Source organism: Spermophilus citellus, assembly GCF_964194105.1.
Source record: "Spermophilus citellus genome assembly, chromosome: 1".
Taxonomy (NCBI): Eukaryota; Metazoa; Chordata; class Mammalia; order Rodentia; family Sciuridae; genus Spermophilus; species Spermophilus citellus.
In genome coordinates, this window is record NC_138182.1 from 251464530 (window position 1) to 251491995 (window position 27466).

Genomic DNA, 27466 nt, shown 5'->3' on the forward strand with positions numbered 1-27466 from the left:
AGTTCCCCTGGTTTGTGCCTCTTTGCTTGCAAGTTAATAATTGATTTTTGCTGGATGATAGGCTTAAGCCTAGTGGTCTTTGTTTGACTAGACTGTAGCAGTTGTAAATAATTTAAGCTCACGTATGCTGTTGCCCTATTGTGTCAGCCTGGCAAAACACCAACCGTGGAGGAACCCAACAGTGCTGTAAAGCATGTTTTCTGTAGGTTTGTACTACTGTAAATTCATGATCGCCATCTTCATTTAGGTTCTCAGGGCTGCCAATCATCTGTTTTTAATTTCTGTTTAAGTGCTTCATACCCTTTCCACTCTTAACAACCCCTTCATCCTCTGATTACTTCTGCCTGAGCTAACCCTGCATCATCTATTGAACATGTCACTCCAATGAAGAAAAGAGATTTGGCCCTGGTATTTCTCTCAAACTATAATTCTACGCCTACTTCATAGACTTCTCATCTCATTTTCTCCATTCCCTACTTGATCTTCAAATCCACTATGCCTTCTCCACTATACACAATGAGCATCACTATTGTCACCAGCAACCTCTACATCACTAAATTCAGTAAACAATTTTTTTATATATATTTTAGTTACTGATGGACCTTTATTTATTTATTTGCTCATATGTAGTGCTGAGAATTGAACCCAGGACTTCACACATGCTAGGCCAAGTGCTCTACCACTGAGGCACAACCCCAGCCCCAGGAAACAATTTAGCTTGTCTTCTGGCAGTGCTGACACAAAAATTGAAAATCTCTAATTATCTAAGACATAATAACTTGCTTTCTTATTATTTTCCTCAATTTTTTTGTGGACTTCTATTGACCTAATCTGTAAGTATTATTGTTTCTCAAAGCTCAGTACTAACCACTCTCTTTCTCACATTACAATGTTCTAGGACTGTTCATTCTCTCCTGTAGCTGCAGTTAGTACCTATCAGCCAGCAACCTATAGATTTGTTTGTATCTCGATTCCAGACTTTTAACTAACTTATCATTTCCACCAGGTAGACTTAGAAAATTGAAGTCATGCTATCCCTGAATTTATTCCTCCCTCTCAATGGTGGCCCTGCAACCTTTCCACTTGCTCCAATCAGAAACCCTGGCATTATTTTGTACTCCTACATCTCTCCCTCAAGTTCCAGGTTCAATAAACCCCAAGAAGAGAGTGGAGTTCCTAAATATTTCTTGGAGCTGTGCTCTTTCCTTACTGCCTAGGTACTAAGTTCTATTTTCTCTCCTGATGCTTTTTCAAAAGCTTTCTAGTGATTTTGCCATATTGCTCTTGCATCCTACAATCTATTCTCTTAAGCAGTTGCAGGATCTTTCAGAAGTGCAAGTAGAATCATAAAATCCTTCTTTAGTAGAATTTCTATTCAAGAGGATTTTAGACATTGAAAGAGGAAATGGTGGGGATGGAATATAACTAAGCATTGTATAGTGCCATTCGACATTTTATACTTCACAGAAGATAGATCAATTTGCATATCAGTCTTTTAGAAATGAAGGTGAATTTAGGAAGTTAGGTGTCTTCCCATCAGTCGGTTTTGCCACCTTTGCTTAAATTAAAGTCCTTGCAATAAACAAGTATACTTCAATAAGGCTGTTTTAAAACAAAAATCTGGGCCAGAAAAGACGTGCTCTTTTCCTAATAGTCCACAACTCAAATCCATAATGATCTGGCCCCTGCCCTTTAGACCTCTCTCCGCCCTAATGCTGCTTAAAGGGGCTTGCTTTTAGCCATACTATTTAAAGGCAAACATAGTATGATGTTCTCGGTACATTCTTGTTAATGGTAATTAGTAAATATAGTTGGAAGACATTTTCTGATGCTTTATGAGAAAGAGGCCAAGTTTTCTAAGTTTTTTTTTTTTTTAAATCAGCTTTACTGAGGGATATAATTGTCGTTTAGGTTATTTACAGAAGGATCACTCCGCTGACACCACCCTGGTGGTTGGTCAGCGGTTGGCTGCACCGCCACAAGGCTGTTGCTTACCAATTTAAGTACAAGCAGCTCCCCTTCCGAGTCACGTATCGGAAGTGAAGGCCGAAGGCGCGCAGACCAGATATCCGTCTGAGAAACCCCACCCTCTCCCGCGCTTCCTGCCCCTCCCTTTGCAGGTAGCTACCCGGGGTGTGGCCCGGGACTTGGGGCGGGACATCCGGTTTTTCTTCTTCCGGAGACATATAGCTGCTTACCCCGCGCGGAGGTTGGAACCGCTGTAGTTTCCCCTTGTTCCTAGTTGTCGCCGCTGGCGCTGCCGCCCATCTCCCGCTGCTGGGATTTAACCACAAAACTTCTCAGCCAAAACCCTCTTCTGTGGCCCAAGGCCTCTGCAACTGATTGTTTTCCTTCATCAATTTTTTTTTAATTCAAGAAGTATTCCTGAAGAAGCAGTCGTGGGCAGGCGCGGACGCTGTGCGGTTCAAGCTTTTTGACAAATTAAAACTCAAGAGACCTCCTTCCCACAACTTGCAGCTCAGAACTGCTGTGTGAGTGTGTCGTTTGTGGTTGTTTGAATGAGGCTTTTTCGGTAACTAGATACTATGTTTTGATAAGTGAGTTGCCCAGTGATGTCAAGAACAGATTAGTTTGTGTTTTTTCTGTCCTTAAATTCTGACGTAATATGCTGGGTGTGAGAACGCAAACAGTAATTAGACAGTGGAAATGAGGGTTGGAGCCAGATTATGGTTCTTGTGATATGTCAGGGACTTTGAGCACTACATTGTTTCTTGTGTATGCTTGATTATTTAAGCCTTAAAAAAAGGCAGTTATAGCCAGGCACGGTGGTTTATACTTCCAATCCAGAGGATGGGGCAAGAGGATCCCAAGTTCTAAGCCAGCATCAGCAATTTAGTGAGACCCTGCTTCAGAATAATAAAGTAAAAAGGACTGGGAATGCAGTTCAGTGGTAAAGCACCACTGAATTAAATTTCCAGTACCAAAGATAATTAAAAGTAATTATGCATCAGTAAAGCTATTTTTTAAAATATTTATTTTTTAGTTATGGGTTGACACAATGTCTTTATTTTACTTAATGTGGTGCTGAGGATCCAACCCAGTGCCTCACACACGCTAGGCAAGTGCTCTACCTCTGAGCCACAACCCCAGCTATTTTTTTTTTAACTTGGCCAATAATAGAAACTGTTTTATGCAATTTGGAATAAGAAAATAAGCACCACTTTTTTTTCTTGAAGCACCAGGGAGACATATTTGAGGGATGTGTGTGTATGTGTGTGTGTGTGAGAGAGAGATAGAAACATTACCATTTGTTGCCATTTAACAGGTATGTAAACAAGGGATGTGAAGCAGTTAGTATGGCCTAACTTGTAGAAAGCTCCCTAAGACAGCAATATTAGAGAGGGGAAAAAAAAAAAAAAAAACCAGGGAAAAGGTCCTAGACTTCTGCAGAAGTTATGGAGAAAGTTGATTTAAAAAAAAAAAGTGCAAGTTTAAAGAAAGCCAAGTTCAAGAGAGAGAATCAACAGGACTTGTTATGGGGGCATGTAAGAATTCAAATACGTATTGCTAATCTACTTTTTTTTTTAAGAGAGGGGGGGAGAGAGAGAGAGAGAGAGAATTTTTAATATTTATTTTTTAGTTCTCGGAGGACACAACATCTTTGTTGGTATGTGGTGCTGAGGATCCAACCCAGGCCACACGCATGCCAGGCAAGCGCGCTACCGTTTTAAGTGCCATTAACTGAAACTGCAAACTTGAGGGGAGCAAGAATTTTTAAATGTGATTATTTATTCTTTAATCATTCACTGAATATTTATTGTACCACTGTTATTTGCCTAATACTGTTTTAGGTGTCAGAGATAGAATTGTCCTTGGAAATAGGAAAGGTCCTTGCCTATTTGAGTTTATACCCTAATGGGAAAGTGCAAAACAGTCACTTTTGATAGTAGTAAACTCTATGAAGAAAAAATATGAAGTAGGATAGGAGGTGATTGGGAGCAACTTTAACTTAGTTGGTCAAGTTAGGCCTTTTTGGGAGTGACATTTATGTTGAGACCTTAAGGATGACAAAGAACTAATGATGTGATGAACCATGGAAAAGTCAGAAAGACCAGTACAAAGATTCTGAGATAGGAAAGAAATTATTTAAAGAATGTTAAAAAGACCAATATGACTAAATGTCCTGAACAAGGGGAAGGGAGTTAGGAGATAACATTTGGAGACAGAGAAAGAGGACAAGATTGTGTGGCCTTTTGTAGGCTATTCCTAGGAGTTTGAATTTTATTCCAAGTGAGAGTGGAACATATTAGTGAATTTTAAGCCAGCAGATGATAGATCTAATTTTTATTTCAAAAGATTGCTTTGACTACTGAATTTAGATTGGACTTAAGGGAAGAGATAAGAGTGAAAGTGAGATTAGGGAATATTATAGAAATCTGCTTATTTATTTATTTATTTTTAATACTAGGCAAGTGCTCTACCACTGAGCCTAGAAGTCTGCTTTGGGTAGGAATGATTAAGCTCCATTTTAGTCTATATTGAATTTGATTTATCTGTAGGACACATGGAAAGCAACCTACCAGAATAGCAAGCAGCTAGCTGAAAGTTCTGGAGGAAGATCAGAAGTTCTCTAGAGAACTAAAATAAATAGAATTGTGTGATTTCCTCAAAAGAGACTATATAGCTAAATACTTATGTTCAGACATAGTCCACACAAGATTATGAGCTATATCACATGCAGTTTAAATGAGGTGAGGTTTAAAAAGTCAGGGTGAAGCTTAAAAGTAACATAAGTATAGTAAGAAGAAATGGGGACTAAGGTCAGGGTTGAAGCATCCTTGATTTAGGGAATAAAGAAAAAAAAGGATTAAAGAGAGCAATAGAAGTAGAGAGAAACTCTTTACTTCTCTCTACTTCTCTCACATCCCAAACTGGGGTGTGAGGTGGTGGTAGTAGCGAAAGGGAAAAATTGGTGCAAAGGAAGGTTTACAGCATTTTCACAGATTAATCAGATCTCTAGTAGGATAAAGACTGAAGTCATTGGTATTAAGAAGACAGTGGTGACTATTGTGAAACAGTCTCAATAGAGAGGGAGAGGAGAAAGCTGAATTGTAATGAATCCAAGATTGATAAGAGAGAAAGTGGGCAATAAGAGTTTTACTACATTTGAGAAGTTTATGGATAGGAAATAGGGATAAAACAGGAAGGTCTTATTTATGGAAAGTTATTTTTTCTGACAAGTGAAACTTGATCACTGGAGAAATCAAGGGGCTAATATATGGAAGGGGAAGCAGGAAGTATTAGAAAAGGAATAAAAAATATTTCATAAGATTTATTGAGCTCTTACAAGGCAACTTTTACCGTGCTAGACACCTTCGTGTATTTTCTCATTTAATCCTCATAATCCTGTTACTACCCATTTTACAAATGAAACAATCTGGGGCTGTAAGCTAGTAAATGTGGAGTATCAATGAAACCTAGTTCTCTAATTGCCCTTTCATTATACCTGTATAGAGAACACTAGTGAAGATAATCATTTCGAGGTAAGAAATCAAATTCAGGAAATGAGGATGAATGTAAGACATTAGAAGTTTAATTAGCTGATTCACTAGTGTCATGGAACTACTTTTTAAACTCCAGGCTAGGGACAAGAATCCAGGTAGCTGAATTTCTTTTTCAGTGGTTTAGGCCTGATAGTTCCTTGTGACTCAGCTTCTCAGTCTCATGTACCTCAGATGATTCCCTGCATTCTTATTGCAACAGTGTAATTTGCTTGTTATTTGAAATTATATCCTGAGCATATATATAGTTTACAAAAATTAAACCTCAGGAAAAGTAAAACTACAAAAACTGATAAAAACAGTTTTAACATTTGTGAGCTATCTTCTCCCTCTAGGTTATGTGTCTATGGAGTGAAGTCCTAGGAGCTAATCAAGGCATTTTGTTAATTATGTTAATTTTAGATCATTGAAAGTGTTTGTAGAAAGATCACTTTCCTTCTAGCAAAAGTAAATGCAGTGGCAGTGTTTTTCTTATGTTCTTAGAAAATGCATCTATTTACTTTGGTGGAACTTTTGTACATTAAGAGAACTATCTGCTATTGTGGTTTCCATTTCCTTCAGTCTCGCCTTGAAAGGACTTCTTACCCTGTTGTAATGGCAGCCGAAGTGCAAATGGTACTTTATGAAGATGATTCAGTGCAGGTCCAGTATGTTGATGGTTCCAAATTGCAGCTTTCTCCCTGTGGCTCTGAATTTTTATTTGAAAAGTCACCTCCTGTTTCAGCACACCCTTTAGAACAACCAGAAAGAATTCGTCAAAGGACACACTTTGTTATTAGCACTTACCGAGTAAGTAATGTCATAAAACTACTATTTTTAATACTAAAATATTGTTGAAGTGGGCTAGAATATGAAAGGTAATTAGTATTCTGGATTACTGTCATTCTAAACTGATTTTCAAATCTTTTTATATTTTTAAAGATTAAATCTGACATTTCTTTTTATAGGAGCAACTACAGCGAGCCCTAGATTTTCGAAACTCTTCAGCTTCTTGCCTTTTTTTATCTGAAAGCATCATACCTTCTGAAAGAAAAAAGGTAATTTTTCTTCAAACCTCATTTAAAAAAAAAATTGTAGTTGTAGATGGACAGAATACCTTTATTTTATTTGTTTATTTTTATGTGGTGCTGAGGATTGAACCCAGTGCCTCATGCATGCTAGGCAAGCACTCTACCACTGAGCCACAGCCCCAGTCCCTCAAACCTAATTTTTATAAATAAAGATTTGAGAATAGGTAATTAGAAACTGGTAGTTTAATATTCAGTTTTTTGTTTGTTTGTTTGTATCCTCCCTAGGACACTTGGGAGTAGAAACAAGCTATAGAATGCAAAGGGCCTAATCTGTAGGAATATGTAATTACATGTGTAATAATTTTATTCTTTTGCTTATATTTGAGCTTACATTTTGAGGAATAATAATAATAATAGCCATCATTTATTAAAGGTTTACTATATGTGCCAAGAACTAGGAATAATATTCTAAGTGGCAGAGTTAGGATTTGAAACTTCTCTAACTCCGAAGACTGTATTTACTGTATTTTTTTTTTTTTTTTTTTTGTACTGGGGATTGAACCCAGGGCCCTGGGCATGATAGGCATAAGCATGGGCTCTACCATTGACCCATAACCCCAGACTATCTTTCTGCGACCTGTTTATGCTTTTATGATGCTTACTGCCTACTGAATAATTGTATTATTTTGTATTGTGGCAAAGGAGTGGTAAAAAGGTGTAAGCTTTAACTTAGTCTGGAGGGTTTTGTTTCCCCATTATCCTTTTTTTCAGTGCTGGAGATGTAACTTAGGCTTTCCTCATGCTAAGCAAGCATTTTGCCACTGAGTTACATCCCTGGCCCCTCATTGTATCTTTTGAGTAATTTTATTCATTGAAATTATGTAGCTTGCCACTGATTCTGCAATAGAATAATTAGATAGTCTAATTCTAAAAAAAAGTTCCTGACCATTTTTACAAACCAGGTTTGCCATAAAATAAATACTGCCTTTATTTTATCATTGTAACATAGATGGCACTATAATTCAAGAGTCTTTTTTGACATTAGGTTTTTTAAAATTAAGTTTTTATATACATGGAAGCCGAAATGTCAAATTAATTAAACATTTAATTAAGATAGTATGCGCCACCTCTGTTTATATGTTAGATGAAAAAACACAACAGGCACAGTTATTTGTTATGAGTCTTTTTCCTATTTGTCAGGATCAATTTACCTTTAAGTACTTAAAATTTTTTAAATTACTCTTTAAGCCACTGGGAATTTATTTTAGTTTATGGTATGCCATGTATCATCTGGCAGATACTTTATATATTATCTTATTTTTTAAGTCCATGTGATAACCTTCTAAGACACCATTTCCCCAAAAGCTATTTAGTAATTCCAGTACCATTTATTAAGTAAGCCTGTCTTCCCCTTTGATAATATATAAAAGCATACATTATCACTTGTAACAATTTAAGATATGAATGAGTCTGTTTTTGTATTTTCTGAATTGTTCTGGAAGTGACTTTTGTGCTAGTTCCATACCAGTTAAGCTCTGATTGCTTTTATTGTAAAATAGCACAGTGTAGGGCTGGGGTAGTAGCTCAGCATGCCACACGTCCGGGGGCCTGGGTTCAATCCTCAGCACCACATTAAAAAAATAAATAAACAAAGGTATTGTGTCCAACTACAACTAAAAAATAAATATATTTTAAAAAATATAGCACAGTGTAGGTTCCTTCCTCATTTATATTATTTTTCAGAGTAGACTTTTAGGGTGGGAGATATGCCAATCTACTTATCTCTAATTCAGTGTACATTTTAAACCTAAATTTTGGGGGAGAAGACAGCCAGCATCTCATGGCGGGGGGGGGGGGGGGGGGGTTCTTCTGCCCAGAGGAGTCCAAGCCACTCTAAATCTTAATATCTCAAATAATTAACAAATAATAGAACACACTCAGAAATATATTTACAAAAGCGAAGCCTCTGATAGATCTAGTCCACATTGGTTCTTGAACTAGACAAAGACAAAATGGCTGTGGTGGTTTATTTAAGGGGGTACATCACAGGCAGGGGTAAGATTTCAAGAGTAGAGTCTTGTTTTGTGATGTCTTGTAGTCAGCATGTTGATTGACATCTTGGCAGGTCACACCCATCTCAGTTGCTATGTGGGATCTTAGGCAGAGATTGAGGGAGAAGTTCACCTTATCAGGTGGTCAGTCCCTATGGGGAGTGCCCCAAGGAGTTCCCAGTGCCAGACTTATCCCCTCAGGAGGCTACTATGCGCAACATGGTCCATGCACAGTCCACAGAATATCTGTGACACTAAATATGTTTAACACTAAATACAATCAAGGTACTTTTTTTTCTTCTTTCCTTTCAGTTTGTGTGTATTTTCTACCTCTTTTACTAAGAGAGAATGTTATCTATCACATATTCTCTAGACAGCTATATATTAGGCTCTCCATTTTTTCAGTCTAAGTAGTAAAAATACAAACAAGCAATAAGAGCTTTCTCAATAACTTTTGATATTTAAATATCAAAAGTTGGGCTGAGATTGTGGCTCAGTGGCAGAACGCTTGCCTCATGCGTATGAGGCACTGGGTTTAATCCTTAGCACCACATAAAAATAAATAAACAAAACAAAGATATTGTGTCTGTGTATAACTAAGAAAAAGTTTTTCAAAACGTATTGAAAAATGTGACTGTTAACAGAAATTACTCACCATGCCCTTTCTTTTAATGCAGTGCATCTTCATTGACATCTCTGAAGTCAGATGGCCCAGTCTCGATCCAGATGATAGCATGATATGTACAGAGAGTGGCACTGTGAAGATAACATCTTTAGATGGTCATGCATACCTTTGCCTGCCCAAATCTCAGCATGAATTTACAGTGCATTTTTTGTGTAAAGTTAGTCAAAAGCCAGATTCATCTGTAGTATTTTCAGAAAAAAATAATCATGCCCCAAAAGGTGGACTAGTTGAAAAAAACAGCAAAATCTTTACATATGGGACTTTATCAGGACAAAGACTGAAGAATAAAGAAAATGAGCTTTATTGCCAGGTCTTAAAATCCAAAGAAACTTTAGGGAAGACGAACTGTATAAATGGAAGTGAAGAAAGGGGAGAGCTGCCTTTTCCTGGTACAAATCACACGTATGTATACACATGGGTAAAGCAGTGCTGGTCTGTCGCCTCCTGTCCAGAGGAATGGAGATACCCTTTGTCTTTAGCACTTCATTTTCAAAATAAAGTTAGCAACGTGTCTAAAACTGCAGATATCACGAGTAGAATTTTAACTTCTGACGTTTCAGAGGAAAGAAGAAAAGAGGTTTCTGTTCTTCCCAGGACCCTGTTACTTAGCTGTTCTGCCCCACACCTGCACAGGTAATGGAAGAATGGTTTATTTGTCATAAAGCTTTTATGAGAATTAGTCTTTACATAAGCATAATTTTCTTCCTAAATTATCTGAGAGTACTTACAAGGAAAGTTAATTTAATTGACAGAAATCTGCATTTATTTATTTATTTATTTGTTTGTTTGTTTGGGAGTACTGGGGATTGAACTCAGGGGCACTTGACCACTGAGCCACATCCCCAGCCCTATTTTATATTTTACTTGGAGACAGGGTCACACTGAATTGCTTAGCACCTCGCTGTTGCTAGGACTGGTTTTGAACTTTGGATCTTTTGCCTCAGCCTCCTGAGCTGCTGGGATTACAGGCATGTGCCACCACGCCCAGCCACAAATCTTTGCTTTTAATAGATGGTAAATAATTTTCTTAGCAAAGGTGTTATATCTAATTCTTATTCTATGTCCATGCCTTGAATGTTTTGGGGAGGCTTACTCTACACTGGATACTTTGGTAAGCACAGTGTCTGAGGAAATGACTTAACACCCAGCTACTGCTTTCTAGCAACATAGAGTTTAGTGAAGGTTACTATCCCTAAAAGAATTAATTTGGGGGCTGGGACTGTAGCTCAGTGGTAGAGCTTTACCTAGCATGTGTGAGGCACTGGGTTTGATCCTTAGCACCACATAAAAATGAAACAAATACAATAAAGGAATGCTGTCCATCTACAACGACAAAAAAAATCTTTTTAAAAATTAATTGGATGTGGTAAGTGATGGGACAGGAATCTGTCCAGGGCTCTTAGAGTAAGCTAATACAAACAGCTTAAATGCCAGGCACTGTTGTACTTTACCTAATTAATCCTCAAAGTACTCCCATGAGGTAAGTACTAGTACCATTTCCTTATTGTAGAGGAACTTGAGACCCAGAAATGTTAAATAACTTGAGTAAAGCCACATAGATAGTACTTATAGAATTGAAATTTGATCCCAGGTAGTCATTATATAAGTACTCATTTGTTATTTAAAACAAAATAAGGGAATGACTCAGTCATGATTACCTTGTTAAAATTGGAAAATCCAGGATTATGTTTCAAAAGAGATTTTATGCTTTTTTAATTACTTACCACTGACTTTAGGTTGAAAACCATTATCCTTTTTCTTAACCATTATCCTTAATCGGTCTTCCGTGATCTAGTCTCTTCCTGTATCTGTAATCTTCAGCTTTCTCACTATCTTACCCTTGTTTTCTGTACTCTTGCTAAACTGAACTTTTGCAATCTCTAGAATGTTCACTCAAGTTCTCTTTTACCACTACACTTGTTCTTTTCTCTGTCAGGAGCACTTTCCCTGAACTGGCTGACTTTGGCTCATTTTCCATGTCTCAGCCTAAACCTCACTTCTTTAAGGTAGTTGTCCAAAAGATCTTAGACAAGCTAGGTCATTGTACCAGCCCATAGCATTCAGTGATTCCCCTTTATATTCAACAATTACTATTTAACATTCCTGCCCAGGTGGAATCTCCACTGAGGGCAGGAACCATATCTGCTTTTTTTGAGTTCTTAGGTCCTAAGAGTATAATGCCTGTCCCACTATAAACATTTTAGGAAATCTTTGTTTGAATTCAGGCTAAATTTTAAAGATTAGTAAAACTGTTGATTTATATATAATTGTGCTGAGATCAAATACTGATACAATTGAAAATAATGGAAAAAAGATTTGTTTTTAAACTTCATTAATATACTTTCATATTTTATTCTACTTTAATGAGTTAAGCAAGAAATTAATGTTGTTTCAGTGGCACTATTTTGCTGACTTTTAAGACAATTATTTGGAGTAACCAGAATTAAATAGACTTTATTTTACCCTCTACAGGTGGAATTTTTGTGATTTACTTGCACAGAGAGAGTCTGGTGAAGAATATTCCTATCCTGAACTAGTGAAAATGGTTTGGTATAAGGGTGTCATATATAGGTAAGGAACCTATGTTGGAGTTAGAACTATTTATTTACAGTGTCATAGATGGGATGGGACTATCTTTGCAGATAGACTTGCAAGAGGACACCGTTTTGTTGGGCAGACTGTACTGCTGTGTTTCATCTTGCATTTTTATAAGTCTCAGAACTAATGTCATTGGTTCACATGGGTCTTGTGACCCACTCACAAAAACCATGTTTACGAGATGTTTGCAGCAATTCCAAATCCATTCAGGAGTCAATTTTGTTAGTGAATGTCATATTCATATCAGTTATTTAGGATACTCCTTCTAAGCATCAGAAAACCTAGTTGTCTGAATTAGCCATATCACAAGGTTACTTATTGAACATGGAATTACAGAAGATGATAGCAAATTAAAGATTCAAAGCAAATATTCACTGAGTAACTGCTCTGTACCAGCACTAGTCCATGATATCCTACCCAGTGATTCCCCTTTATACTCAACAATTACTATTTAACCTCTCTGATGACTTACAGTATTACTATTGGCCAGATGGACAGTTTGACTTCCATGAATAATGTTGGAAGAGCAAAGGTAAATAATTTTTTTTGGTGAGCATGGGCTCTCCATTTCTTACGTAAAGATCCACCCACTTCGGACAACATATTTTTCATATATGTTCCAATAAAATTAACTTTTAACTTCAGTTTTTAAATAGTATATCACCAATACTTTGATTGGTTGCTCTGGAATAAGTGGTCATCTATAAGGGACAGCTTCCTGCACAGTTGGTATATTTCAACCATCAGGTATTGGTTATGCTAGTTCTTTACTAAAGTTTATTTTCAGGTCCTGAAAGTGTCGTATTGAACTTCTATGCAGTAGACATAGCTTGGTGACTGTTTATGTACCAGCCTCAATGACTGGCATTGGGGATGCTGTGAGAATGAGACAAGATACCTGAATTCCAGAAACTCTGAGTTTAGTTGTTGAAGTAAATACATAAACAACTTCTGTGTGTTCTATTTATCTTTTGCAAAAAAGTTGATTTATATGGTTGGGTTCAGAATATAAAATGATCCACTTCTTTATATAAGCAAAAAAGTACTTCTTTGCTTAGTCCCTTTTTTGATGACTCCTTTCAGATATGTTTTAATCTCAATTAGAAAAACAATTATTATTTCTCTTCCTTAGGCTTACTCATAAAAATGTGAACTCAATAGAGATTTATCCTGGAGATGGATCTGTTTTCAAATCAGAGGGAGCTTATTTTGGGAACTATTTTACATATTATCCTAGTCCAGAAGGATCAGAAGAGGTAAGTAAACTATGAGAGAGTTTTGGTATAAATCAGAATATATATAGAAACGTTTTTATATAACACTGCTTCCAACTCTTCATTCTGGAAAATTAATATAATCTTACTATCAGCATTGGCACCTGGTTAGTTATAACCACCTTATTTTTATTATATTCTAACCCACTATTCTTCAATACCTTAAGCAATTTGTGTTTAAATCAGAAGCTAAATTTCCTCTGTTATATAATTTAATCAATAGAAAATGCTGAAATCAGTAACTTTAAGTCAGTATACTATGGTGAATGAATAAATTTGTACATTATAAAGCAGATTTCCTACCCACTTCCCACCCACTATGTAATTGTTTAAGACCCCTTAATTCATCTTTACATACAACTAGATGGTTGAATAATATTGTTCTGTTTTTGAAAACACTGAAACATAACATGTTTACTGACCATATAAATAATAATGTGGGTATTTGTTGATGAGTGTTAAATTGTTTCCTGCCAATCTGACAGTTGACGTCCACCTTATTATAGCAATTACCATAACATCACATTATTTTGTTTTATAGGTAGGAATAGAATAAAATGCTTTGCCCCAGAGTGGAGTATTTAAGTAATAAAATCATCAGAGTCAGTAGGGAGATGTGTTTTAACTATGGACAATTTCTAACGTGTACAAAAGTAGAGAGCAAATATAATGAATCTTATGTTACCATTATCCAACTTGTTCATCTATACTTCCCACTCTCTGCCCCAAATTCCCTGTTTTATTTTTTAAGTAAACCCCCAAAATCATTTCATTCGTAAATGTTTCAGTATATATTTGAGCAGCTCCTCTACAGAGGTCTGTTTCTAGGAGAGTGTTCATTCATTCAATAAACATCAACACTTACCCTTTGGTAGGCACACTGGTAAGCGCACTGGTTAAGATGAAAGAGTTCTTGCCCTCAACAGTTCTTAATCTAGTAGAGAGACAAATGAGGAAATGAGATGAATGTATGAACTAATAATGCATATGTATATGTAAGTACGTGAATGTGTTGTGTCCAATCAAATCAACAGGCAAATAAGTTGAGTATGCATAGTCTTACTGCTGACTGCTGTATGTTAGGGGATGTGCAATATTGCAAGATAAATGTAGAACATCTTCATGGAGTTTCAGTTTTACTCAAAGCTGTCAGGGGGAGAGTGATGATTTTTTTTAATGAGGCAAATATAATGTTCTTTAGAAGCATGAGCTTTTGGGTTAAAAACACCCAATTTCCAAACAAGATTTTCATTTGTGGTGGACTGCTTTGGGCTTTATTCTCAGAGCTCTGTTCAACACATCCATTCTTCTCTAACTGCTTTGATGAAAAGCTTTAAAAACAATTGACTCTTTTTGGGGGATAAAATTGTTTTGCTTCTTGCTTTAATGCATACTCTGAAAAAATAAATTCCAGGTAAATTAAAAAGAGCTAAATGTAAGAAAGCAAGCTTTATAATTGTTAGAAGAAAATATAGAAGAATAATGTTTGTAATCTTTGGATATGAGGGGCCTTAAGGTACAAATACAGAAAAACAGAAAGCATAAAAGAAAAGAAATTTGGGAAGATTTTCAAATTTGTATTAAATTTTAAATATGTAAAATCGCATAAGTCAGATAATGTGGAAAAGATAAATGAATAAAATATTCTAATTCCACACTAAATTAGCAGTAAAAAGACCAAAAAGCAAAAACAAAAACCCCCACACCAAAGCCCCTGATAAAAAAATGAGGAAAGTTTAAGAATCATTTAAGCTTTAGAAAAGGCAATATAAATGAAAAACCCTTTAATACTTGAAAGCATGTCCAGCTTTACTACTTATGTCAAATTACTTAAATACAAATTATAACAACAATGATATGCCATTTTTCACTTATCAAATTGTCTAAAACTAAATTGGTAGCATCACTGCCCTAAAAGATTTGGTAAAAGGGTGCTTCTCATAGTGTTGGTTGGAGTATAAATTGGTTCAGCCTTCATGGGGACAACTTGATAACATCAAGTAAAATTGATCAGAAATTCTGTTTTAAAAAGTTATAGCCTGGCCATCATTATAGTTAGTAAGAAGGAGACCTGCAATTATCTGTCTGACTTAGAAACCAATCTTCTTTCCCTGATAGTAAAGAAGATAAGCTACACTCTCTTATGGTTCAAATTAGATCTCTATTGCTACTTAGCCCTCAGCCCCAGTTTTCTCATCTAGAAACCAGGTATTAATAATTTTTATTTCAGAATTAAGGAATAAATGAAATAATCCATATGAAGTATATAGCGTAGTACCTGTCATACAGTGTCTACTCCACACATGTTAGCCACTTCTGACTATTTATTGTGACATAGCTTTAAGCCCTGTTGGGATTACCTAAAAAGAAATCAGGAAGTCAAAAAGAAAGCCTTGAGACAAGCCCTAGGAAACACTAGCAGGTCTAAGAAAGAGAAAACGCAGAAGGAATAACAAAATAATAATTGTTTTTTCCTTTTAATTTTAAGAACCTGCAGGGCTGGGCTGGACATGTGGCACAGTGGTAGAGTTCTTGCCTCCCATTCATGATGCCCTGGGTTCAATACTCAGCACCACCCAAAAAAAAAAAACAAAAAAAAAAACTGTGTAAATAATATTGTCTTCCACCAACTATAGCAATAGGTCTTCCATTAATAAAATTTAACAAAATGATATATTCATCCAATTAAAATAGTTATTTTTAAAACCTATATAGCCTTTTCTCTTCGGGTAAAAGAGTGGCTTATGAGATAAAGTTTCTGCTAATATGTAGGAAAATTAGTTTTGTTACATTAGTTTATGTATAGCCAAGATTTAAATTGGACAGTAAGTTATAGGCTATTAGAATGTATTGAGTGGTGCTATGGTTTAGATAGTAGGTGACTCCTAAAAGCTCATATGTGAGATAATACAAGAACATTCAGAGGTGAAATGATTGAGTTATGAGAGCCATAACCCAATCAGTGAATTAATCCCCTAATGGGGATTACCTGAGTGGTAACTGAGGCAGGTAGGGTGTGGCTGGAGGAGGTGTACATTAGGGGTGTGTCTTTGGGGTAAACATTTTATATCTGGCAAGTGGAATCTCTCTCTGCTTCCTGATCAACTTGTAAGCTGCTTCCCTCCACCACTCTTTCACCATGATGTTCAGCCTCACCTAGAGCCTCGAGGAATGGAGCCAGCTATCTATGGACAAAGACCTCTGAAACCAAAAATAAACTTCTCCTGAATATTGTTCTTGTCAGGTTTTTTTTTTTTTTTTGGATCACAGCAGCAAAAAAAAAAAAAAAAAAAAAAAAAAAAACTGACTAAAAAGAGTGTATATGTGGAATTCTATACTTTAAAAAAATTGGACAATGGAAAGGCATCATAGAAAACCTTTGAAATATACAGGTATTATAGTGTTAGACTATTAAAATAAATGCTGCCTTATTACTATGTAAAAACATTTTCAATAAAAAGGTAATAAAGGCAAATAATAATCATTATTGGTATGAAGATTGAGCCCAGGGGCACTTAAACACTGAGCCATATCCTCAGCCCTTTTTTATATTTTATTTAGAGACAGGGTCTCCCTGAGTTGCTTAAGAGCCTCACTAAGTTATTGAGACTGGTTTTGAATTTGTGATCCTTTTGCCTCAGCCTCCTGAGCCACTGAGATTACAGACATGTACCACCATGCCTGGCTGGCAAAATATGTTATTAATGAGATTTTTCATTTTAAACTAATTTTCAGAGAGAAGAGAAAACTTACTCAGTAAATAACCTTCCTCCAGATAGACCAGGAAATCCGTTCTCTGTATGTTCTCTGATTAAGCAGGCCACCAGGTAATTTCTTAGTGTTGTACATCTGTAAACCTTGATACATTTTCCTTTGGTTAAAGATGAGAATAATTGGCAGGTAAAATAAAAGTATATGTCTTTGGTAAAATGTGTTAACTTTTCTATTCTCATAATTTATTTCTTTTTAATTTTTTATTTTTGTAAAGATGGACACAATATCTTTATTTATTTTTATGTGGTGCTAAGGATTGAACCCTGTGCCTCACACGTGTGAGGCAAGCACTCTACCACTGGGCTACAGCCCCAGCCCTTATTCTCATAATTTGTAAAATAAGGTAATCTATATTATTACAAGAATACTTCTGGCTTTAAAACTATAGGTAAACATTCATATATGGTGACCAAGTGCTTAGAGGAAATAAGCGCCTTTACTGTAGGTCAGTGTGGCATCATTATTATTCTTCAAATCAAGTTGGGGTTTTTATGATACATTTGAAAAACTTCCTAGTTCTTTCTATCCTCAAATTAATAGAGATTTATGAGAGTATATTACAGGTGAAGTACACTTACTTTTAACATTCTCTTAATTTGTGACACCCAGAATAATGAAAATGAATTATTGAATTAAATCATTTATTTTTATAAGTTTACATCTATAAGCAATTTTCAAAATAGATTTAAAGGAGCAGAATTTGTAATTTGTTATCCCAGAAATAGTTGACTGACTTACCCACCATTTTTAGATTATGCTAAACCTTTCAGACCTGTAAATCTATCACCTCTTAAAAAGGAACACTTTTTAATTCTCTCCATGGAGTCATTTTATTGATAAAAATTGAAGGAATAGCCTTAACTAGGAAAGATTAGTATAGAGGAAAACAACGGTAGTTACTTTCTAGGGGATTAAGGATTTCTAGAAAAAAAGAATTCAAAACCTGTTTCAGTGGAAATCATTTGCTTGTCATCTAAAATATTACATGGCATGTGGATGGGTTACTAGAATGGGAAGATGTCATTATTTGCAAATGTTTAAGGAATTTTTTTCATGTTCACAGAATTCTCCAACATTGTGCCAAGACGAGACTTTCTTTAAGTCATAACTATTGCATATGCTGCTGGAAAATGGTATATTAAAGTTATTTCAAAATCAAGATTTTAAAAAATGGTTTTATTATTTATATCATACTTCTAAGATCAAACTGTTTTCAAACAAGTTGTGAGAGAAATTTTTTGTAACATTAATATTGGTTTATTCAATATTATTCAAAAAATACCCACCTAATTGACAAACATTGAAAAATCAAACTTTTAATTATTTGTGTGCAGGGGATGGTGGAGGCGCTGGGGATTGATCCTAGGGCCTTGAGCATGCTAAGCATGCACTCTGTCTCTGAGCCAAGCCCCTAGCCAGTTTGTTTTTGCTATTAATGGAGGGAAAGGAACTGGGAATTGATTGTATTTGAAACATAGTATAAATCATGTGATGTGTATTTTACATTTATTATACTATAAAAATAAATTCTTTAATTCTGATTTGGAGGAAATGATTCTCAGACATTTCTTTTTTTATCCATACTCACTGAATTATAAACCTCTATGTTGCCATATTTCCTAATTTTTGTCTATTTTTTATGTAGAGGAGAACAAAAGTTTTATAAAGATGTTAAAACTTAATCTACTTGTGAAATAAGACTATTTTGGGTATCCTCTTCTGGAAAAGTTAAAACATACTTAAGAATTCTATAGTATCAAACTTCTGAATCAGAATGGGAAATTGCCTCAGAGTTCATTAATGTTAATTTAAATCTTGTTAATGGATAACTTTAATTTCCTGCTTTTTAAATTTACTTGGTTTTAGAAATCTGGAATAAATGATAGCAATATATTGCCTTTGCTTTTGCAAGAATCATTCATACCCAACATGGGAAGATTTCTTGCCTACTCTGATGACAAAGTACATGCTATCTTTGTAGATGGCATTACTGTAACCCTAAATTGGAATTTCAGCTCTTCTATTGAAAAAAGACAGGTAAGTATCCTTCAGATTGAAATCTACATGTTTTGTTTTGTTTTTGTTTTCGTACTGGGGATTGAACCCAGAGGTGCTTTACCAATGAGCCATATCCCCAACCCCTTTTATTTTTCATTCTGAGACAGGGCCTAACTAAGTTGTTTAGGGCCTCACTACATTGCTGAAGCTGCCTGCCCTCAAATGTGTGATCCTCTGGCCTCAGCCTCCTACATTACTAGGATTACATGAATGTGCCACTGTGCCCAGCTGAAATCTACTTTTTTTGTGTAGAGTTAAGATTTATTGAAGCGTCTTTAACTGACATAAAAATTGAACATATTTATGGGGCACTGTGTGGTGTTTTGATACATGTTTTTATTGTATAATGTTCAGAGCAGGATAAACATTTTTCCTTAGACGTTTATTATTTCTTTGTGGTGAAAACATTCAAAATTCTGTCTTTTTGCTTTTTTTTGAAATATACGTTATCCTTAACTATAGTTTCTTATCTATAGTTTGGAAGATAATTTTTATTGTTGTTTACCCATGGAATATAGAACAAAGAAAACAAAATCACATTATCTCAAATTTTTTAGGTATCAAATCTGTCAAGAGACTTTACTGATTTCATTGGATTTCTTAGCAAGTCAGAACAGTGTGGCAAAATTAGTCATTTTTATAAAGATAACTCATTATAGCACAAGGGATTAGTATTTTTATTAATAATTATGTGAGTGGTGACTGATACCCATTGTTGTGTAAAATATAATGTTTAAATTGTCAAAATAAAATTTTCATTATTCAATCTACTTATTTTCTTAAACTGATAATGAAGTTAGAAGAGGTTGTTTATGTTTTTGTTTTCAGTTTTAGAGTGATAAAATTTACCTTTCCTCCTTGCTTTTTAAGGTGAATCAAGGTCTCAAGTTAGGTTGGTGTAAGTTAACTTTTCCTGATGGACAAGATGAGTTAATTGAAATTGAACACCCTGGACCATATGAAAGGTACTGAAAAAGCAATTTTAAAAATTATTTTTGGCTGGGAATGTGGTAAAGGACTTGCCTAGTACTCATGAGACCCTGGGTTTGCTCCCTGGCACTGAAAAAAAAATATTTTCATGTTTTAAGTGACAGAAAGGAAGCATATAAACATTATTTAAATGTTCTATACATTTTTAGTTTTTCCATATGGATAATATGAATGAAGTAATTTCATCAGGCTTCAGTGTTCAGCTCTGCTGACATTTAGCATAACTGACTAAGTTATGCTTTAATTACACTTCCTTGTATTTAAGTTATTTTTTTTAAATATATAACAGACATAACTGACTTGCTATGGTGATTGGACTATGGTCAACTGTGCTAACCAATTCTGATCTCCTAACCAATATGAAATAAGGTTTGCAATCATGATTAACAAAAAGTATGTATATTCTATAAAGTAAAGTTTGAACTAGCTGATAATGATTCTGAAAATTGGGACGATTCTTGAAATCAGTTTTTATGAATATACTTTTTGAGTTTTTGTGATTTGTTATTAGTTATGGTAATTCTACTTGTGGTAGTCTTGACATTTTAGCAATTTTACTTGACAGTGTTACAAAAGAATTGCTTTTTTACCTCTTGAATTCATTTTCTATTCGACTTTATTGAACTCAATATTTGTTTTGTATATTCAGTTATAATTATGTGTGTGTTCATGTACATATGTACATATTAATGGTGTTTTCTGGTTTAAATTTAGTAAGCAAATGCTCACATAGTCTTATGTGTAGATATATTTTCATGATAAAATTTAAGGAAACTCAATTTACTTTGAAAAACCAAAAGGAAAATTTGAATACTTGAATTTGAGCTTTAAGTGAAATTCAAATATTATCTTCATTTTGACTTAAATGTTATGTAATAATGTAATAAATGTAATAATCTTTGTTATGACTGTGAATAAATCATTTTATTTTTTATGTAAAATAGAAAAGGCTTGCCTTTTTGTCTAATGAGGAAGATTTAGAAAATTAATTTTTTATTTGTCCTTTTTTCCAAATTGTTTTAATGATTTTTCCATTTTTTGTATACTTGTGTAGAACACATGAAAGTTCATTTTCAAGTATTTATTTTAATGTGTTCATTCTAGATATGTGACACCAGTAACATCATGGTGCAGAAGACTTACCCAGATTAGTCCAAGAGAGATGCTCACACATCCTTCAGCTTTTATTCCTGAAGAAAATTGGTATTTATATTTCTTTTAATCTGTCTAGAAGAGCCAACTAATATATAGAAATTAAAGTATCAAGTAGTAACCCCTGAAACTGTTTTCTCAAGAAAACTTATTAGTTTTAAATATATTTTACTCCTATAATGCTTTTGATACTTTAAACTTGAAAATTATTTCAAATCTGATATCTTAATTTATTATATTTCATCTGAGGAACAGAAAACTTTGCATTGAAAATTTCAAAATGAAAGGCTTTTACATATGATAACTTCAAAAGTTCATGGAACATGTAAAGGGGATTAGTATTAATGGGAATAAAATGTTGACTAACAAGCTTTCAGCAAAAGTTGATTTTTAAATAATTTCTGTCATATTAATTACTTGCCCCAAATTAATTAGCAAATAACAAATCAAGTATTTCAGTCCCTTCTATGTGCCTTTCAGTTTGCAGAGGACTAGGACCAGGCTGTAAAGGAATATTTAGAAAAAATAAGATATTGTAGGAAGCAAGCAAGGGCAGAGGCAAAAAGAATCTTTTGGCCTATGGAGATAGTGAGAAGATAGTTTTTATGGAGCAGATGATTTCTGCTAGGGTATAGGATGGATTTTTATGGATCAATGGATCTTGTTGTAAATAGAGTTCAAATGTGACATAAATACAAGTTCCTAAACTGGAAAACGACAGGAAGAAGTCATTCAGCAGATTCATATCAGTGAGGGTATAATCTGAATATACTGGGAAAGGATACCAGAAACAATTTAGGAACCTAAGTTACTTCTTGGAACAAATCAAATCAAATCAGTAGGTATTATTTGAAAATTTCAAGTATGTAAGGATTTACCTTTCCAGATGCATCCTTCAGCTAATGCTGAAAAGTTGCTTGAGTAATTAATAAAAAACAGTTTAGGGGCTGGAGTTGTGGCTCAGTGGTAGAGTGCTCGCCAAGCACATGTGAGGCCCTGGGTTTGATCCTCAGCAACACATAAAAATAAATAAATAAAATAAAGGTATTGTGTCCAACTAAAAAATAAATATTTAAAAAAAACAGTTTAGAAGAAAAGGAAATTATCCATGGCTATAAAAGTGATCACTTCACCACGGCTAGCATTTGTAATATGCATACTTCTTATATAAAAGCTGAAAAAGAATAGCTGTCAAGAAATACTATAAAGTGAAAGTGCACATTGTTTATGGAAGCTGTGGGTGGAAGGATGGAAGCAGCAGCAGAGAGATAAGATAAAGGAATTGAGGAGTAGCTCTATCCCCTTGCAAAGGATAAGACATTTCCACTGTGATTTGTTTTCTTGTCAGAGTTGGCTGAAGGAAAAAGAGATTATATAGTGAACAGCTGCCTAAATCATATTTCAGTTTTTTCTGCCTCACCATTATTAGCTTATTAATTGGACATTTTAATATGGATGTTAGTAAAAAAAAGAGTGCAGAATATATTTCATAAGAAGTTGGTTCATCGTGTGAGCAATCGAATTAAAGATTGTTATGGTTGCTTATGCCAGAAAAAAAATTGTATTATGCTAAAGGTGATTTGCAATGATGATAAGTCTGCAGGCTTTGGAGTAAGTTATATCCAAGTTCTTTTCCACAGATGCTTAAAATGACCAAAGATCTCTCTCATTTACATCCATAAACTAGTATACAAGGAAAAGAAAAGATTGCAAGCTGGCAAGAAGGTACATATGACCCATTGTAGTAAAGCCAATAAAGCCACATTCCCTTTTTTAGTACTGGGAATCCAGAGATACTTTACTGCTGAGCCACATCCCCAGCCCTTTGTTTTTGTTTGTTTGTTTGTTTGTTTGTTTTTTTGAGACAGGGTCTTGCTAAGTTGCTAAGGATGGCCTCAAACTTGTGATCCTCCTGCTGCAGCTTCCCAAGTTGCTGGATGTTATGGTTTAAATTAGGTGTTCAGCAAAAGCTCCTGTATGAGTCAATGAAAAAAAAGTTTAGAGGTAAAATGATTGGGTTATGGGAATATTAACATAATCAATTCATTAATCTCCTGACAAGGGATTGAGTGGTGACTGTAGGGAGGTAGGGTGTGACTGGAGGTGGGTCAATGGGAGTGTGCCTTTGGGGTATATATTTTGAGAGCTGAGCTTAGTCTCTGTCTCTGCTTATTGGTGGCCATATCCTGACTTGGTGTCCTCTACCACATCCTTCTGCCATGATGTTTTCTTCACCTCAGTCCTGAGGAATGGAGCTGGCTATCTATGGACTGAAACCTCTGAAACCATGAGCCCCCAAATAAACTGTACTCCTCTAATTGTTTTTGTCAGGTCTTTTGGTCACAGCAGCAAAAAAGCTGACTAAAAAACTGGGATTATAGGTGTGTGCTGCTGCACCCAGCTAAAATAGCCTTTTCAAGTAACTTGAATAAAAACATGTTTTTAGACTAATGTCCTCACTAATTTTTTATAGAAAGTGAAGTTTACATCATTTGTAATTGTATGCTACTGCTCACATATCATTCTAGCTTCATAAGGTAAAAGAACACACATGTATGGGGTTCTGCTAGTTTTATACATTCAAACCTATACCTCATACTCATTGTCTATTTTTCATACATGGTAAGAGCTAAATGAAATAAGTTAATAGTCTATTCCAGAAGAAATTTAAAGATTTATGTTTTAATGTCTAATTTAACTGTGTAAAAACTTGGGACCTCCCAAACCATCTAATTTTAAGAGTTCTCTATAAATGAGGCCTTTCTAAAATTAATCATTAAACCAATGAAAAGTACAGAAAAATTTTAAAAGATCTTTTTTTTCTGAGAGACAATCTAGGTAGGAAGATCAAAAAGTTGAATATTCAAGAGAAGACATTATAATTAAGTATATGATTAACATAAATGCTGTAAAAATTCAGTGAGAGGTCACATCTTTCCTAGAAGTGATGGGATTTAATAGGTTATTAAAGTTCAGGTATACTTTAGAGAGAAAGAGTAGAAAGTATTCCGGGTTAATACGAAGAATTAGTAGGAAAACCTGTAACCTTAAAATATCAATACTTGATTACAAAATCTTTGGAGACTTATTCATTGTCCTTTAAAAGCATTCAGTAAATATTAGTTAAGTCAACTTGCTGCTAAGTAAAGCTAATATAAAGAGAATTCTTAACATTTTTGGAAAAAAAAAGTCAAGTATGCTTATTGAAATTTCATAAATAAAAAAGAATCAGCATGCCAGGTATGGTGGTGTACATGCATAATTCCAGTGACTCTGGAGACTGAGACAGGAGGATTGCAAAGTCAAAGCCAGCCTCAGTGATTTAGCAAGGCCCTAAGCAACTTAGACCCTGTCTCTAAACAAAAAGAGGGGCTTGGGATGTGACTCAGTGGTTAAGTGCTCCTGGGTTCACAATACCTGGTACCAAAAAAAAAAAAAAAAATCAGCATGAACTTACTTTTTTCCTTTTTTTTTTTTTTTTTTGTTTGTTTGTTTTTTTGTTTTTGCACAGGTCTGTTGCTTCTGAACTTGAAAAGATACAGAAGTTTAACTGTATCCTTTAAAAAGAATGTACTGTCCCGCTGGGCATGGTGGTGCATGCCTGTAATCCCAGCTGTTTGGGAGGCTGAGGCAAGAGGATCTTGAGTTCAAAGCCAGCCCCAGCAAAAGCCAGGTGCTAAGCAACTCAGTGAGACCCTGTCTTTAAATAAAATACAAAATAGGGCTGGGATATGGCTCAGTGGCCAAGTGCCCCTGAGTTAATCCCCGATATCCACCCCCACCCCCAAAAAGAATGTACTATACTGCAGAATTAATCCCCTTCAATTCTAGGCTTAATTCATGGATATAATTTATGAAATATTAATCCATACTTTATATATTGTAGATCTTTATTGAGTCAGCAAATATTTAAGATGTTTTCTTATTTATGGAAGGTACATCACGTTAACACTTCTTTGGATTTAACTTTAACAAGGAACAGTGAACTAGGGTAAAGGTATTCTTTGGGGACTTTATCACATATATTATTCTAAATTATTAAAATTATTAAGTACCTACTTCTGACTTCTTTTATGAAACCTTTCATTCTGTACATTCTCACCCCACTTATTTAAACTTGTTTTCTCTTGTGGTTTTTGAATGTTACTGAAATAATAAAGTAGTTCTGGAACAGAGGAAAGGCCTTTTTTTACTTTAGATTTCTTTTACTTAGAAAATAAAAGACACTACACAGATTGCTTATAATCCTGTCATTGCTATTCTTGTTCCATTTTTATAACACTTAAGAACATGAAACGTTACTGAGATTTTCATTCATTTCCTCTGTATCACCAAGCCTCAATACAAACGCACATGTAAATATTCCCTCTCCTTTATAATGTGTTTCATCATGTATAAGGGGTAGTTCTAATTTCTGAAGTCCCTACTTTATTATGAATCCAAGTAATCTTATTGAGAAATAATATTTTGATACGAAAGCCAGGCTTTCTGAAAATAAAAATATTTATGTAATTTTTTAAATGTGGGGAAAAGCTCCTTAATTAAGTAACTCAGTGCTACTGGAGAATAGTGGTATCCTAAACCAGATTTCTGACAAGAAAAATGAACAGTCTTCTGATTATTATAAACCAAGACCTTCAGAAACCTTGCTAGAAGAATTTAATGAAAAGAAAGTATCAGTAGCATTGGAAAAAACTTCCAAAATTCTTCAGGATATTGATTGTCTTTTATCAAACTCTAAAAAGTGAAAAATGGAATTATTATTAAATCTTGAGGATGTTGTTTCAAATGACTGGTACAAAATTATTAGTAAGCCAAGAAATTGCATGTATTACTTCTACATGACTATGAGAATTGACAATTAACTTTGGTTGTATTTTACCTAACTTGCAAAATTTTTAAATACATACAATAAATTTTATTAATAAAGAACTATTTTGAACTCTTTCATTTAATGTCATATATATGAAACTTTTGTAAAATTATGAATTTTTTGCTGTTTTTAATCTTGTGTCATATTCACTATTTTTTGTATCCAGTAACTCCTATTTACTTTCTACTCCCAAAGAGCTATTAAAAGATAACTAAATCTAAACAAAACAAAACAACAAGCAAGCAAGCCTAGGCAGTATTGCAAGCTAAGGATCGAGTACTTCAGCCAAGACTGTTTTATTTAAACTGTCTCATGAATTGGATTTCATTTCTTTTGAACATACAGAAAGATTTATGCTGCAAAATGTGTGGAATTAACAGAAATGTCCTCACCAAAAGTGCTTATTGTAGCCTTGCCTATGGAAAGAACAAAAACTCATATCTAAAAAGAATGTAAGATTATACTACCAGACAACCAGAAATGTTCTAATTTTCTATTTAAAAAGATCAGGCTGGGGCTGGGAATATAGCTCAGTTGGTAAAATGCTTGCATCGCATGCACAAGGCCCTGAGTTCAATTCAAAAATAAAATAATAGCACCACAAAATAAATAAATAATCAGATTCCTCACATCTAAAGATAAAGCAACAAAGGAAAACAATGAAAAGAAAAGAATTACTAGATTTGTAGTGATCATGTCAATGAGTTGAAGGGGCACAAGGGTCTCTTTTTAGCTCCTCACTCTGGGCTTCTTCATATTTTAGTTATTAGCAAAAATATTTCTTCAAAGAAGCCTCCCTAACTACTTGACAGGTTACTCTTCTCTCAACTCTAATATCCACCCTGTTTACTTCCTGTAAGTGCCTACCACAATCTGCCCAGCTTGTTTGCTTCATTATGGCCAATATCCACTACTAGAATATCCTCCATAAAGTAATTTTGTAGCCTTGTTACCATAGTGCCTGGCACACACAGCACTCAGTATATGTTGTGTAAATGGATCAGTGTCTTTAGGTAGTAAATTGACTAGAGACAGACAGAAAACCAACAATTTGTTCTGCTTTGGTTCACAGGAGGTCATCTATGTTGTCCCTCAGCTCCAGAAACCCAAGACTATTATGAAACAACTGTATTCAGACAGAAAGTGTGCCCTTACCATGGCTAAAAGCACTCAAATTATAGACTGTGACAAGCAATGAAAAGTTCTGTGGTTGAGAAACTGAGATTCTGTGGACAGCCTAGGAATTTGCTTGAGATTAAATATTCCTTCAACTAAATTATTTATTCCACTGCTGCCCTTCCTTTCCATTTGACACTTGTTTTGAGAAACGATAAGAAAGGTGAAAAATGTCCCTCTGTAAGAGGCGTTTTCTTTGGGGCTGGTCCTTTTTCTAAGGTAGATGTTTCCGTGATGAAGGCAGTACCCAAAACTGCGAAGCAGGGAGATGGGAAGCACCTGGTCGCAGTCCCTGCAAACAAA

At 34.8% G+C, this 27466-nt stretch overlaps 1 protein-coding gene across 7 annotated transcripts; it reads left to right on the forward strand.

The window, feature by feature from the left end:
- The first annotated feature begins 1923 nt into the window (after positions 1 to 1923).
- Positions 1924 to 27183, forward strand: LOC308649136 (uncharacterized protein C5orf34). 7 transcript variants are annotated; one of them, XM_081294534.1, is made up of 13 exons: positions 1924 to 3286; positions 6084 to 6311; positions 6470 to 6559; positions 9261 to 9901; positions 11741 to 11839; positions 12999 to 13122; positions 16876 to 16967; positions 17978 to 18047; positions 18781 to 18951; positions 19843 to 19937; positions 21067 to 21165; positions 24626 to 24666; positions 25669 to 27046. In XM_081294534.1, the coding sequence occupies exons 2-13, from the start codon at positions 6117 to 6119 to the stop codon at positions 25860 to 25862; spliced, it is 1911 nt and encodes a 636-aa protein (XP_081150660.1). In that variant the 5' UTR covers positions 1924 to 3286; positions 6084 to 6116; the 3' UTR covers positions 25863 to 27046. The 7 variants fall into 7 exon arrangements, with proteins under 7 accessions (XP_081150660.1, XP_081150661.1, XP_081150664.1 ...); XM_081294535.1 differs by having other exon boundaries at positions 1924 to 2492; XM_081294536.1 differs by lacking the exon at positions 1924 to 3286 and adding an exon at positions 3693 to 5504.
- The last annotated feature ends 283 nt before the right edge of the window (positions 27184 to 27466 follow it).

Excerpts from the sequence above, each read along its gene's own strand:
- LOC308649136 (XM_081294533.1), top strand. The coding sequence starts at position 6,009 with ATGCATCTATTTACTTTGGTGGAACTTTTGTACATTAAGAGAACTATC. Across the intron at positions 21,166-24,625 it reads TTTATTCCTGAAGAAAATTG|GTCTGTTGCTTCTGAACTTG; the intron begins GTATTTATATTT and ends GTTTTTGCACAG. Across the intron at positions 24,667-25,668 it reads AAAGATACAGAAGTTTAACT|TGCTACTGGAGAATAGTGGT; the intron begins GTATCCTTTAAA and ends TAAGTAACTCAG.